A 14957-nucleotide genomic window follows, 5' to 3' on the forward strand; every position below is an offset into this window, starting at 1 on the left:
TAAATTATATGAGTATGCTGTTGCAGTAACCTCTCCAGCCCAAACAAGCCTGTGCAAAGAAAAGACAACTCAGTCAATATGGATACAAGCAGCACCTGGATTGGGCAGATCTACCGCTACATTACTTTGTTCTGTAGCTTTGAGGTCTTTTCTCCAGGCCTAATGCTTCAGCTCCATTTTCCTTCTACCATCTCTTCTTCCGTCAACCTCCTCCCTCTTCTCTCTCTCTCTCTTTTCTCTCTCTCTCCACCCAACTCTTCAGCTCCACCTTACCTTCCCCTGCTCGGCCATTGGCTCTAGGCTTTATTCCACAAGTTAAAATGGGGAGAAGGTTCTGTTGATGTCACCTGTGTACTGAGTACATGACTAGGCAGCCCTTCTTGGGGAACTAGAATTAGCATCAAAATACAAACAGCTCCAAGGTAATCCACAACAGTACACTGTCCCTGTCTTCAGACACATCAGAAGAGGGCATAATAGTCCATTACAGATGGTTGCGAGCCACCATGTGGTTGCTGGGATTTGAACTCAGGACCTCTGGAAGAACAGTCAGTGCTCTTGACCACTGAGCCATCTCTCCAGTCCTAGCTATCTGTGTTTTGTTTTGTTTCTGAGAAATGTCTGTTTTCTTCATTTACTCATTTGCTGATAGACAAATACTTTCAGAAAATGGTTCCAGAAACTCAAGAAATCATTTCTGGAACTGACCAATGGTGTTGCATAAAATTAAAAGGCTTCTGCATGGAAAAGGAAGCAGGGAGCAGGCTGCAGAGATGGTGTAGAACACTGTGGAAATCTCTGCCAGCTCCCTGTCTGTGTCCATGTCTGGTGATGCCAAGAAAATGTAAAAAACTCAGAAATATAAACCAGTGTTTCAAATGTAAAGCTTCAGAGTCATTAGCTGCCTTGGTAATCTATGCAGTTGATACTGTAAGAAGGTAACTCAGGTTATGCATTTGGAAAGAGGAAAAGACTGATTGTATTTCTCTTTACGACATTATGTTATATTTGTAGGCTATTGAAACACCGCTGCTTCCACACCAGAAACAAGCTCTAGCTTGGATGGTTGCCCGAGAGAACAGCAAAGAACTCCCACCGTTCTGGGAACAGCGCAGTGACCTGTACTATAACACAATAACACATTTCTCTGTGAAGGAGCGACCGGAAAATGTTCATGGAGGAATTTTAGCTGATGATATGGGTTTGGTAATTTTTTTTCCCTATAATTTAAAAACTCTTGCTTTACAATCATGCTTTTATAGGAAGAAATTGTTATGTTGAAAGAAGGGTATCAGGTTAGGATTAGGTTTTCCTTTCAGTAGAGATAGAAAATTTGTTTCGGTTTTTTGTTGTTCTTTGTTTTCCCTTTTTCTTGTTTTTCTTTAAAAATAGGGTCTGCTAGGGAACCAACAGATGGGTCAAATAACAAAGAATAGTTAAAAATGAGAAACGGAATACAACAACATTAATGAATATATAAACATGTATGCACAATTTTCTTTTCTTGTGGAAATTCAGGGCAACCTGCCCTTCATAGGATTTTTAAAAAGTCAAGGTTGGTGGTAGCGAGTTCTGTCCCCATAGTTGTAAAACACAGTAGTGAGTAGAGAAAGGCTGAGTTACTTTGAGCTGGGGAGCCTGCACCTGATTTTCTGCTTGAAGAAAGAAATCCTCTGGTAGCGGTAGTAATGCGGACAAGAGAGAATAGTCTAACAGCATCTCGTAACCCAAATAGCTATACTGGTCTATGTGTATCTTGCTGTGCTCTGCTGCACATATGCTTGGCCGGAAGAGGTACCCTCAGATATCCGGAGCAAAACCAGAAACTGAAATCATTGTCAAGGATTGTGCTTGATGATCAAATAGACTTGGAGGTTATCAAGTGGGAGGCCCTACCACTAAGCTAAGCTGGGACAAGTGTCTGTTCCTCCCTCCAGGTTCCCTTCCTACTAGAATATGGACACTGACCTCATGTCTTGGCTTTCCATATAACCCCAGCTCCAGTGTTGCTAGGGGTGGGGAGAAGTTTAGAAACAGTAATACATGTCCTGAGAAATCTGGCCCGAGTCATGAAAGTCAGATGGTAGTCAGAAGAAACGAGACAGATGTGGTGACACGTCAGACTGGAGCCATGACAAGCTTGGAACGTGGCTGTAATAAAGTATACAGTGGGCCTGGGAGCAGGGTGGATAGGCCTGATAGATAGACAGAGGAAGAGGACAGAAGATACTGCTGTCATCTCCTCGAGCAGTCTTTATGCGCACAACAAGAAAGAGGTAAGCTGAAGAGAGAGATTTGGACCTGTGGTTCAGCTCATGCTCAGCTGCAGAGTGTGGCTTGGGCAGTGACATCGACGTGACTGTAGACAGGTCACTCTTCTAGCAGTGTCTAACCCCCTTCCCAGGGGCTACACTCTTGTTACCACTAAGGTTTCCTAACCAGAATCAAATAGCAGGATGAAACCATGGCTCTCCACACCCCTGGCGGTTTTCTTACAGTCCCCTCCCTTGCTCCATCCTGGGGAATACATAGATGTCAGTCATACGAGGCATGCACCCTTCCTACTGGCCTACTCCTCAAACTCCCTTGGTGTCTTTAATATCACCGTTGCTATGGGAGGAAACAGGACAGTCTTTGAAATCATAGTGTAGCACAAATACTGAGTGTGCAGCATAGTAGATAGTTGTGTGGTTACCGTAGCCAGTCCTGTTGGTTTGCTCATGGAGCTGTCACTTGGAGCTCTCTAACATTTATAGTATTAGGCATTGAACTAAACAATTTTGACATACTTAAAAATAGATAAAAACGTAGTAGCACAATTTAAAGACATTTCTAAACGATAACGTGAGAACGCTGCCACTTACGTTTCGCAAGTTGATCGATGTTTAGGAGAAAAAAATTGGGAGCTGAATTGTCATATTGTTACCTTATTTTATGTTTACATTTGAGTTTCAGTCCAGGGTGATAGAGTCCATTATGGGGAAGGTACAGGGGGAGATTTAAGTGATGGTCATACTGTACCCGTAGTCAAGAGCAGAGAGAGACGGATGCTGATGATTATCCCAGTCTGTGGAGTGGTGCCACACACTGAGTAGCTAGCTTATCCTACCTCATTAACCTAGCGTAGAAACCTCGTTTGCTTCCCAGTTATTTACTCTGTTACAGTTTCTGTCAAGTTGACATTCAGTATTTCTCTCACATGTATTTCAAAGGCTTTAAGATAATTTTAGATTTCTTTGGTAAAATACTACAAAGTATTTAATCATTAAAGGTACTTACTATACAATGATACTGAATTATTGTCATTAAAATCCACCTGGGCACATTGTATATTGAATAATTCACTTGTAAACGATTTTATAGTGAGTCTTGCCCATTGGAAAGTTAGCGATCTACCACATACAGTTAATTTCAAACAGTATTGAAAGCTTACATTTTTAAAAACTTTACCACTAATTGTACATTTTTGGCAGTTGCTTTAGTCATATTATAACATTTCAACTTTTATTTAAAAATTGGTATTAACTCTGACAACAAATATTCTGTAGTTTTTCTTGAAGACAATGCATTAGATTTTACATTGGTTACTTTCAAGAAAATTCATCCTAGAACTCAGTCATTAACATTGACAGTTGTTCATTTATTCTTTCCAGAAAACAAATGTATGAGAGTATGTGTGTGTGTGTGTGTGTGTGTGTGTGTGTGTGTGTGTGTATGTATATGTAAGTAGCAAAAACTAATGAAAAAGAAGTCATGAATTAGAAAGAGTGAGGAGGGATGTATGGGAGAGTTTGGAGAGAGGTTACCCTGAGTGCCTAAAAAAGTGCCTGAGGACTTTTACTGAGATTCTTCTCTGGCCTCCATACATCTACATACTCACATATCTACCTGTACACACACACAGACACAGACACACACACATATACACACCCACACAAAACACACATAGACACAAAGACACACACACACACACACACACACACACACACACCGTTTTGATCTTATATTCTTTAGAACGGGTATAAAAGGACAAGACCTTGGGGACTGCTTTAAAATTGCTAGATTTATTTCTATATTACTGTGAATCCTACTATTGAAAATAATGAAAATGTCTTCATATACATGTTAGAATTTCTAATGATTTTAAAATAGCTATGAGATTCATGGAAAACAGATGTTAATATTAGTTTCATGATTAAATGATAGGTCAACATAAGGTGTTAGTCCTTCCATAAAAGGACAGTTTTCCATGATGCTTGTAATCAGTCATTTAGTAACTTAAAATAAGGTCTAAATTTTTTTTAACTAAGTCAACTACTTATTTTTCATTAATAACTATATTATTTAACAACCATGCATGCTGTGGATTTGACTGATACTCAGCATATTATTATTTTGGGATAAGTTCTGAAGTGTTTTTTATTTGGGTTTTAGAGTCTTACCATTTGTCTTTTAACACTATTTTAAAGGGCAAAACTCTTACTGCCATTGCTGTAATTCTTACCAACTTTGAGGATGGCCGGCCTCTTCTCGGTAAAAGCGGCCAGAAGGATCATCCAGAAAAGGTAAGTCAGAGTGTGTTCTGTGAAGGCTGCTTTACGTTCAGTAGAACTTTATCTCACTAAGACTGGCTGACAGATACCTAGTAATAGCTGATCCTTTTGAGATAAGATTAGTGTTTTTAAACAGGACTTAGATGGTGCTTATGAGTGTAAGTACCAGTTTCTGTAGTGGTGCATGTCTTCAAGCTCAGTACTTACGAGGCTGAGCTCTGTGGATTGCTGAATTCAGAGGTCAGTGTAGTCTACATAGTGAGTCTACATAATCTACACACATCTAGGCCAGTCAGGGCTGTATAGTAAGAACCTGTTTCAGAAGGACAACAAGAAGAACAGACCTAAAAGCCCAGAAGACACAGATTAAAACATAAGTGTGTCAGGGCCTTACCTGTCTTAGTTACTGTTCTGTTGCTGTGAAGAGCATCATGGCCGTTGTCATCAAGGTGGGGACAGTGGTGACAGGCAGGCTGGCAGGCATGGCGGTAGAGCAGCCGTTGAGAGGGAGGAGGGAGTGGAGAAGGAAGAAGTGGAGTTGGGGAGACGACAAAATGAGACCTTTGACCTGTTTATTAAGATTTTTTTTTTTTAAATATCTTACTGAGACTTTAACCTGCTAGAGCCTCAGATTTAGTGTTTTTGCTATAAATGCAATTGCTGTACCTTGCCAGCTTTGGGGATTGCAGAAAAGAGGGTGTGGTAATAGCAGAGGGTGGTCACAGCCTAATGGTGGATACATTAGTCACTGAATAGGGAATATTGGTTTGAAAATTTGGTGTGAATATTATTTTATTCTAACATAAATCCATTAAGTTTTTCACAATAACATAATTGCAAGGGTTCTTTTGTGTGCATTCATTTGGAAAGATAAAGAACAGTTAATTTTTAGTATTTTTAGTATAGCAAGAGATTATACTCACTGTCTATGTATAATTAGAGAGCTAAGTAGGAAAGTTTTTTTTTAATATTATCTTTAAAGTTTTTTTTTTTTTTTAAATTCAAGATCTTTTCCACCTTTCTACTCACTCAACTTCATGTTTTTTTTCTCTCAAAACAAGCAAAAACATAAAAAGGGATGGGCATGGGGCAGAAAAAAAATTCTAAAAAGGAAAAGATGCTGGAAAAAAAAAGCACATAAAAAACCTGGAGTCCATTTTGTGTTGGCCTACTATTTCTGAACACAAGGCCTGTCCCACTGTGTGGTTTATATACCCAGTGACACTTTAGTGGAGAAAACTGTTATTTTTCCCTCCTGACATATCAATTGCAAATAGTTTCTTGTTAGGCCTTGGGTGTGTCGAAGTCTCAGAGTTCATACGTGCTTCAGTCCTGCTGTGTCTGGAAAATACTGTTTTCATGGAGTCATTCTTGGAGTCAAATTGTTCTGCTTACCCCTCCAAATAGATCCTAAGGCTGGAGGGAGAGCTTTGAGGAAGACATCTCATAAACATCTTATTATCACTTTCTGTGGTTTTTATTTGCCTATTATCATTCGTTACCGTCTACTGCAAGAAGCCTCTGATGAAAACTGAGCAATTGATCTATGGCTGTAAAAACACGTTGCTAAGAATTGTTTTGGTGCAGTGTTCAGTAGGCAGAAGTAGTAGCTTTTCCTCTAGGTCCATGACCTAATTCTAGGCTCTGGGCCACTTTAGCAGTGTCAGCTATGTGTCCTGTCTCATAGAGTGGCCTTAAATCCAGTATTAACAAGTGGTTGGTCACTCTAATAACATCTGTGCTGATATTATACTAGTGTGTCTTGCAAGCATGTTCTTTCCGCAGGTTGCAGGGTTCACAGCTGGATCACAGTGATGATTTTCTTTTCTTCTCTGTTACCGTGCTCAGACTTTAAAGCTCCATGCACACTAATCACTAGGAGTGAGATTTTTATTTTTGCAATACCATTGACAAAATTTAAGTCAGCTCGTATATTCGTTTACCCTTTAACCTCCTCTCTCACCGTTACTCCAAGCTCTGGTAGCATTTTTTAGTAGTCTTCATTATGTAGTGTAAAGCAATAAAAAAAAAAAGAACTATCTTAACATCATTTGAAACTGATATCCATTATAAAAAATATCCTTTTACACAGGAATACGAAGATGAGACCATTAAACTCAGAGGAAGTAAAACGAACAAAAAGACAGGTGGCCACTCAGGTGAGTTTTAATTATGAGCACGGTTTGACCACCTAGTGGATGATTTTTTTTTTTTACCTTATGTAATTTTGTTTTGGGTTTTGTGATATGCAAAAATTTAGGATTGCTTTAAAAAACACCCCCCTCCCCAAACAAAACTAAACAAAACTCCTGAAGATTGGTAGTCAGAAAAGGTTTTGTCAAAATAGTTGAATTGGTTATTAGGGGAAAATGTTTTTTGTTGAGAGAAAAATTTTCGTTAACGAATATTTTAAAGAAAAATAACGTGCTGTTTTAGAACTTCACATTATTTATACTGCAGTGTGCTTAGTTAAAGGAAAGAAAGCTAGGAAGATAAATTAGAACCAGTTCTGAAGTCAAAGAAGGGAAGAGACCTGTGAATTTAGGAACTGTGAGTTTTATACTTGAGTTTCTGAGCCAGGCAGAAGCACAGCAAGTCTGAAAATGCCTTGGATGAGTGTGTAAAGAGCTGGTAGTAACTCCTCTGTGTGAGACTGGGGTAGCAGTGACGGATAGAAAACAGAACTCAGTGTAACTGTTTGCCTTTTTAATGGTAGAAAGATATTTGGATATAGGGGTAAGAAAAGTTGATAAGCTTCAGGGAAAATGAAAATTGAAGAAAAACTACATAAATTAACATTTTTTAATAATTTTTATTGGATAGTATATGTATTTATATTTCAGATGTTATCCCCTTTCCTCCCTTTGTCAGCCACACTTTTCTGTCACCTTGCTTCTGTGAAGATGCTCCCTCTCCCAACCACTCAGTCCTACCACATGGCCCTGGCATTTCCCCTCCGCTGGGAAAACAAGCCTTCACTGGACCAAAGGCCTCTCCTCTCATAAATGCCAGACAATGCTGTCCTCTGCTACATATGCACCTGGAGCCATGAGTCTCTCCATGTGTACCCACTGGTTCATGATTTTGTCCCTAGGAGCTCTGGGGGGGGGGGGGTTTGGTTGGACATTGTTGTTCTTCCCATGGGGTTGCAGACCCTTTCAGCTCCTTCAGTCCTTTCTCTAGCTCCTTCATTGGGGTTCCTGTGTTCAGTCGATGGTTAGCTGCAAGCATCCTTCTCTGTATCTTTATGGGTCAGGCAGAGCCTCTGAGGAGGCATCCATGTCGGGCTCCTTCCAGTAAGCACCTTGTGGCATCAGCAATAGTAACTGGGTTTGGTGGCTGCATATGGGGTGGGTCCCCAGGTGATTCAGTCTCTGGGTGATCTTTTCTTCAGTCCCTCCTCCACTATTTGTCCTTGTATTTTCTCCCATGAGTATTTTGTTTTCTTTTCTAAGAAGGACTGAGGCATCTACCTTCTGGCCTTCCTTCTCTTTGAGCTTCATAAGGTTTGTGAATTGTTTCTTGGGTGTTTTTAGCTTTTGGGCTAGAATCTGCTTATCAGTGAGTGCATACCATGTGTGTTCCTTTGTGACTGGGTTTCCTCACTCATGATGATATTTTCTCGTTTCATTCATTTGCCTACGAATTTCATGAAGGCATTGTTTTTAATAGCTGAGTAGTACTCCATTGTGTAAATGTACCATATTTTCTGTATTTTTTTTTTTTGTGTGTTCTTTAGTGTTTCTATTTCCATTTTTAGATCCTGGATGGTTTTGTTCAATTCCTTCACCTCTTTGGCTGTGTTTTTCTGTAGCTTTTTATGGGATTTTTGTGTTTCCTCTTTAAGGAAACATGTGTTCTCCTGTATTTCTTTAAGGGAGTTATTCATGTCCTTTTTTAAAGTCCTCCATCATCATCATGAGGCATGATTTTAAATCCAAATCTTGTTTTTCTGATGGGATATCTACTACTTGCTGTGGTGGGAGAACTGGGTTCTGATGTTGCCAGGTTGTCTTGGTTTGTGTTGCTTAGGTTTTTGCTCTTGCCTCTTGCCATCTTGTTATCTACCATGTTAGTTGCTCTTGATGTCTGACTGGACCTTGTCCCTCCTGTGAGCCTTTGAGCCCTTGGGCTTAGGGGTGAGAGTGCTCCTGGGTGATCCACTCCCTGTGCAGGTTTGTGTTCTCATGGCAGTGGGACTGCCCTAGCTCTGAGCGCAGATGGAGACCAGAAGTGTCTGGTGTCGGGCAGCCCCGGGATTCCTGGGATTCCTGTGCCTTGTGAACTCCCGGCGGGTCTCTGTTTGGACGGTCAGTGGAGAGAAAATGGGTCTCACCTGTGGGCTTGGGAGTGAGAGCTCTCCTGGGAGATTAGCTCCCTGCAGGCTGGTTTTGTGTCCTGATGTCACTGGGCCATCCCTAGCTCTGGGTGCAGATGGAGACTGGAAGGCTCATAAGATAACATTCTTAAGGTTGAAGGAATTCATATGCAAGTGGGTGGTGGGGGAGAGGTAGGAAACTTGGCATCACACTTTCGTTGCAAATTTAATGAGGTTCTCTGGGTATTAAAATAAGTTTGATTTTATGCCAGCAGTAGTGTATTGTAGAGCCTGGGAGGAATAAGCAGTGATAAGGAAAGTTGCTTATTGACAATTAATATTTGGAAATACAGATTTATCAGCTACCTATTTGTGTGTGTGTGTGCGTGCGTGTGTTTGATACTGAAGTAAATTAAGCCTCTAGGTTGGCCAATGACTGTGGGTAATAAGAAACCGAAGGTACTTCCCGGTAGAAAAACAGCAAGTTAGGAGAAAGTGGAAAGAGTTCTCTGGGGCTTGGAAGGAGTGAAGTCAGCAAAGCTTAAGGCTGGTTATGGAAAACCTAATCTGTTTGCGCAGATGTTGCTATCTTAAGACAGTTTGATAAGTCTGTGTCTTTGAAACAGAACCATCCACATGTAGTGAAGAACCCAGTATTTCGGCTATTCCGGAGAAGAGAAACCACACGTCAGAATTGTCTGGTGTCTGCCCTAAAAGGTAAAGTATTGGGGTTTACCTACATGACATGTCTGCTCACACTCTTCCTCTGCTTTCCTGTCCTGTATTTCTGTTACTTCAAATACGTTTCTAATTGCAGATTTCTAAATTACAATGACAGTTCTCATTTTAAAAATGAAAGGTAATATTGCTTTATAATATTTTATTCCTAAATCTTGCTGCCAGTCTTCCCCTATTTATTTTAAAAGTAAAATTAGTAATAACCTATAAAATATGATTTATTAATTTTTTAGTAACCACCACTACTTTCTCTCTTTTTCTATTGTTGAGACAGTAAGATTTCTTTGGGTTTTAGGGTGAAACTGAAGGCTGTGGAAGACGTAACACAGCATCTTCGCTCAGTCTAGTTCCTTTTTACTTGACAACATGATGGAAATAAATCAGAGTAAAGTTGTTTATGGAGAGTTATATTGTTAAGAAAGACTAGCATCTGCAGAGAATTCGGATAAAAGATATCATTCCCGTTTGATCTTACCTTGAGTTTCTTAACTTTATAAGCTTCATTACCCTCTTAACCGTGTGTAGACCCCAGGTTTTGTTACATAGTATGCGCGGTCTCCCACCAGTGCACATGGATGTCATCGTGTCTCTATATAGCCACACCAGTTCCTCAGCTAGTTGATGATTCTGTCATTAGTTCCCGCTAGAGCTGGACTCCGAGTCATTACTTACTAGTCTTTTCTTACCTAAAGTTTTTTCATCTTACTGTTTTATTTATACATACTCTCAACTGATGGATAGGCTCACGGTGAAAATATAGTAATAGCAGTAAAACAATAACCCATTTCAACTCCAATAACTGCAGAATAAAGGAGTAAGGATGCATTGTATACTAAGATATTAGCTACTTAAAATGAAGAAAATACTCTGAGAGGGACTGCTGATTAACATAGAAGAGTGAGCAATGAAGGAAGAGGAGACCGGGCAGCTTCCGTTACAGTAGGAATGGAAACAGGAAGGGCTGAAGAAACAGTTCAAGCAACCCCGGTTGTCAGGAGGACGGGGCGTTTCACCAGCCTCAGGGATCCTGTGCCCTTGGGAGCCTTTCTCGGCATCGTTTCTGCTGCTGTTCTTGACACTACTTGTCCTTCTCCTTCATTTCCCCTGTGTGTGTGTGTGTGTGTGTGTGTGTGTGTGTGTGTGTGTGTGTGTGTAAGAGAAAGAGCCCAGAAATCAATGCTGTCCTTCTTAACTACTGTTCCCCTTATTAGTTTTTAATAATTAGAATTTTTATTGACAATTCCATACACACATATGTATACGTCTCATTTCTTTTTGCCCTACTCTCTCCTGCAAACATCCCACTTTCCTAAGAATCCCTTTTCTACATTCATGATTTTTTGTTTTATTTTATGATTCATTGAGTTTGAGCAGGGTTATCTTTGTGACTGTGGATTTGAGCTATTGGTGGGCACTTGGTAGGTGTATAAGTAGGTACATAATCAAACTCCCTCTCCAAATCTGTTCATATCCACTAATTCAGCAGGGAGGAAGAGGGCCTTATGAATTCCTCCCCCATTTATTACTGACTGTTGACAAGGCCAGAGTAGGCCCAGTGAATCTACCCGTTTCTCAAAAGCCATTTGTGTATGTTCACTTGCCGACTGTTTGCAGTCACGTACTGCGTGTAGGTGCAGACTGTGTTGGTGGGTTCAGTTTAGTGTATACAGGTGATTTTCTCTATGTAGTCATGTGCCGAAGGCACTGCAGAGTATAGCTGAGCCAACACCTTCATGTGTGTCGGTTTCATCCTGTCTCGACACTGTTACATGTTTACTTCTGTCTATTTGGGCTAGGGTTTCCTGGTGACAGAAGAAGCTTTGTGATTCTAAGTTTCCTATGTTGGTTGATCTTTATGTTGTTTGCCTTGCATCTGGAGACCGCTCTGGGGGCGTTGTAGCTGTAGAGTTGTCTTTCAGTCTTTACATACTAGAAAGGGGTGTCGGCAGGCTTTCTAGTGGCAGGTGCCAGAGTTTGCTCTTCAGTTCTTGATACTGTAGATTTTACTACTTGGGAACTGGTGAGACGTACTTTAGTCAATGATTCAGACCTTATTCCCACCACTTAGAATACTGTATACTCCTGATTGGAGTTTCCCGCACTGCCACCCCTATTAGGAGTGCTCTGCATTCTAGGACTGATAATAGTTCCTCGAACCTTGCTCTGGGTGATGCAGAGAGGACCTTATCTCTACATCTGCCCAAGCTGCTTGCTCAGCACAGGCCTTTTTAGATGACTTGTGTGTGCTCCAGCCAAATACTGAGAATATGAATGTGGGGCCTTTGCCCTCACACTCCTGTCTTGTTGAGTCTTCTCAGTGATCTGTGTGGTGTTGCCTGGACTTTCTGTGGGCTTGTCTTTATTTTTTCTTTTGCCATTGGATGTTGCCCCTGCCTCTGACTGAGGATTTGCAGGGATGCTCTGTGAATTAGCTATGTAGTAGCTATGCCTTTCCTCCCTTCTTTTTCTGCCTTACAAATTACCTTGTACTGAGAGTAGGGCTACCTGAAACCCTGTTTGTCCTAAACTGAGATTCTTATCCTCTCTAGTTTTTCTCAGTCCTCTTGTTGGAATAGAGCACGCCCCAGATGGGACTTGGGTATTTTTAGAATCCGTTCTGGGCATCCCTGAGCCAGTTATCCAGAGTTTCCTTTCTTCAGTAAAGAGGCTAGTGCTCGCCTCTTGTCACTCCCCTCACACAGCAGTGGCTCTCACAGCCTCTGCTTCACTTCCAGTGAACTTAACAGTCGGAATGGTGTTGTCACCTTCCACATGATTAGGTCTCGCTGGCTTTAATGTTACACGAATGTTTTCTGACCTCTGTAGGCGTGCCTTAAATGCATCTGTCTGCTCGTAAAAATCAAGCTTTTAGCAGATTTGACTTTTGCTTCACAAATTTTTCTTTTGAAAAAAAATTTAAAAAGTAAATTGGAGTCAAACAGCTTCTGTATTGCATTTAATAAGCGTATTGCCTTATTATACTTTATTTTGAATTTTTTAATTTCAGAAGAAAGGTTTCTGTACAGTACATTGAAAGCAGTGAATCAAAGAAAATTGAAACAGGCGAACTGCCCCAGAAAGCGAAAGGTAATACGGTGCCATTGATGCTCTGTCATGTATTCTAATCTCCTGGTGTGCCCATTTTTAATTTTCGTTTTATTTCAGGCAAGCTGAAAAATGCACAGCTAGATACTAAAAGTAGAGTAAAAGGTGAGTATATATTACATCTTCTCAGAACTTATATAATCTTCATGTAAAGATTGCTAAAATAAAATCTCATTCATTGACATTTGCTAGCTTGATTTCAGCTGCTTTTGAACTCTTTCCTGCATGTGAGCTTTGCAAGAACTCACCATGTGTGTGAAGTGAATGGTGCAAACCCAATAAATAATTCCAATTAAAGATTTAGGATATAATATTTAAATAAACTTTAAGCAAAAGTCGTTTTCTGTTACTTAAAAAATAGCGTGAATAAAACTTTGTAATTTTACAGACATGTACTCCCCTCCCTGCCCCCACTATTGAACAGGTTTGAAGTATCTTCTTGGCAGTGTTCACATTATACACATATAAAACAGGGCTGCTTATTTCCCTCATCTTTAAAACATGCTTTCTATTCCTACTTCAAATCATATTGTCTTTCTAGTTAGCTGAGAACTTGTGTTATATTTGGAAAGAAGCTGGTCACTGACAGGAACAGCTTCGTACTGGTAGCGCCACCATTACTGAGAACTTAGTCACTATACCCTTGCCGTCTTCTGCTTTCACTTGGTGTAAGAGAAGTAATGGTTGGGCCATGATTACATCATTTCTCTGAGCTACAGAGGTATGCTTAGTGTCATAAATACCAATGTTGTTTACCAAATACTATTTTTATTTAATAATATAACTTCTCAAGCTGCAGAATGTAGAAAGTGCCTAAGGAAGCACAGTAACTAATTTTAATGATTCAATGATTTTTTTTTCTTATCAGGATCGTCTAAGGTTAAAGAAGATACAAAATTTGCTCAAATACTTACTTTTTTTGCCTCTGCAACAAAAAGGAAAATGTTGGAAAAGGGTAAGTCTAGTTTTCTACGTTTCCCCCTATTTTAATGAAAAATATTTAAATAACAATATCAGATATACTATGAAAAATGTAGAGAATACTGAAGAGGAAGAATGCTGATTTATCTTTCTCTATGCCTTTCTTACTGCGTTTGTTTTAGAAAGGGCGGGGGTATGAGGGAAGAGTGCTCTGGATGGAAGAGGTACTGATTCCTGTAAGTGAACACAGCCATTTATGATTGGTCTAGAGCCCAGCTTGGACAAATTTAAATAAGGATATAGTTTTTAGTAGGATTAAGGTTTGCTTTCCTTAAGACTGTCACAGTATTGCTTATGAACATGGTGAAAAGAGATTGAATTAAAGATAGATGTCTGGAAGAAATTGTATTTCTGTGCCATGGTCTCCATTTATAGCACACGGTCTTATTTCCATGGCTTAGTGAAGAGTCACAAGGGATGCAGTGAATAAGTAAAAGACATTACATGTTAAGTGATGCAATGAAGATAAGGCAGTATAATGTGCATAAAAGTAGAATTGAATGTAGCCTGTTTAAATGTGATGTATTTTGGAACTGGATGGCTTAGGGGTTAAGAGCTCAAACTACTCTTCTAGAGACCCAAATTCAGTTCCCAGCAGCTATCTTGGATAGCTCACAGATGTTTGTAATCCCAACTACTTCTGAGCTCTGTAGGCACTCACACAGACACACATGCATATCATATGCACACAGATAATTAAAAGTAAATCTAAAGATACTTAATTAGAGAGGGAAAATTCCCCGTGAGTGTAGGCAGTCCCATTCCGTGGACTGGTCCTGGACTTAAGGAAGCAGCGAGCTGAGCACCAGCATGGATGCTGTGCTTTGTGCTTGCTGATGTGGATGGTGTGTGACCAGCTGCTTCTTGCTCTTGGTGCTGTGACTTCCCATCCATAACAGGCTGTGTTCTCAACTTGTGAGCCAAAGCCAGTCCTTGGCTTTTCTTTTTAACTTGCTTTTGTCAGGTATTTTGACACAAAACCTAACAGAACATTGGTATTGAGCAAGGGCACTGTTGCTGTGATAAGCCGGACAGTGGTTTGTAAGCATTTAGCACTGGTTTGCAGGAAGAATGTGAAAGATTTTGGAGCTGTAGGCTGTAGACACCCTTTAAACAAGAGACTGTTGGGCTGTTCTGGTGGGGATTTGGAAGTTCAGAGTGTGAGAGACATGAGGATAGTAGGGACATGGCTCATCAGGTTTCACATGACTTTCTTGGGCTAGTGGTCTATTATGTTTATTCTGGTGAAGAATCTGCTTAAT

The 14957-nt window shown here is 40.2% G+C and overlaps 1 protein-coding gene across 2 annotated transcripts in view; it reads left to right on the forward strand.

Annotated features, from left to right (window-relative positions):
* Positions 1–14957, forward strand: part of HLTF (helicase like transcription factor) — a 52465-nt gene that overhangs the window by 9430 nt on the left and 28078 nt on the right. For both annotated transcript variants that reach the window (XM_080929239.1, XM_080929240.1), the window contains exons 7-13: positions 1015–1206; positions 4470–4565; positions 6646–6712; positions 9498–9588; positions 12617–12696; positions 12775–12819; positions 13583–13669. In XM_080929239.1, the coding sequence (XP_080785365.1) occupies positions 1015–1206; positions 4470–4565; positions 6646–6712; positions 9498–9588; positions 12617–12696; positions 12775–12819; positions 13583–13669 (658 nt within the window). The remainder of the gene's footprint in view (positions 1–1014; positions 1207–4469; positions 4566–6645; positions 6713–9497; positions 9589–12616; positions 12697–12774; positions 12820–13582; positions 13670–14957) is intronic.

Source organism: Micromys minutus (genome assembly GCF_963924665.1).
Source record: "Micromys minutus genome assembly, chromosome: 15".
NCBI classification, from domain to species: Eukaryota; Metazoa; Chordata; class Mammalia; order Rodentia; family Muridae; genus Micromys; species Micromys minutus.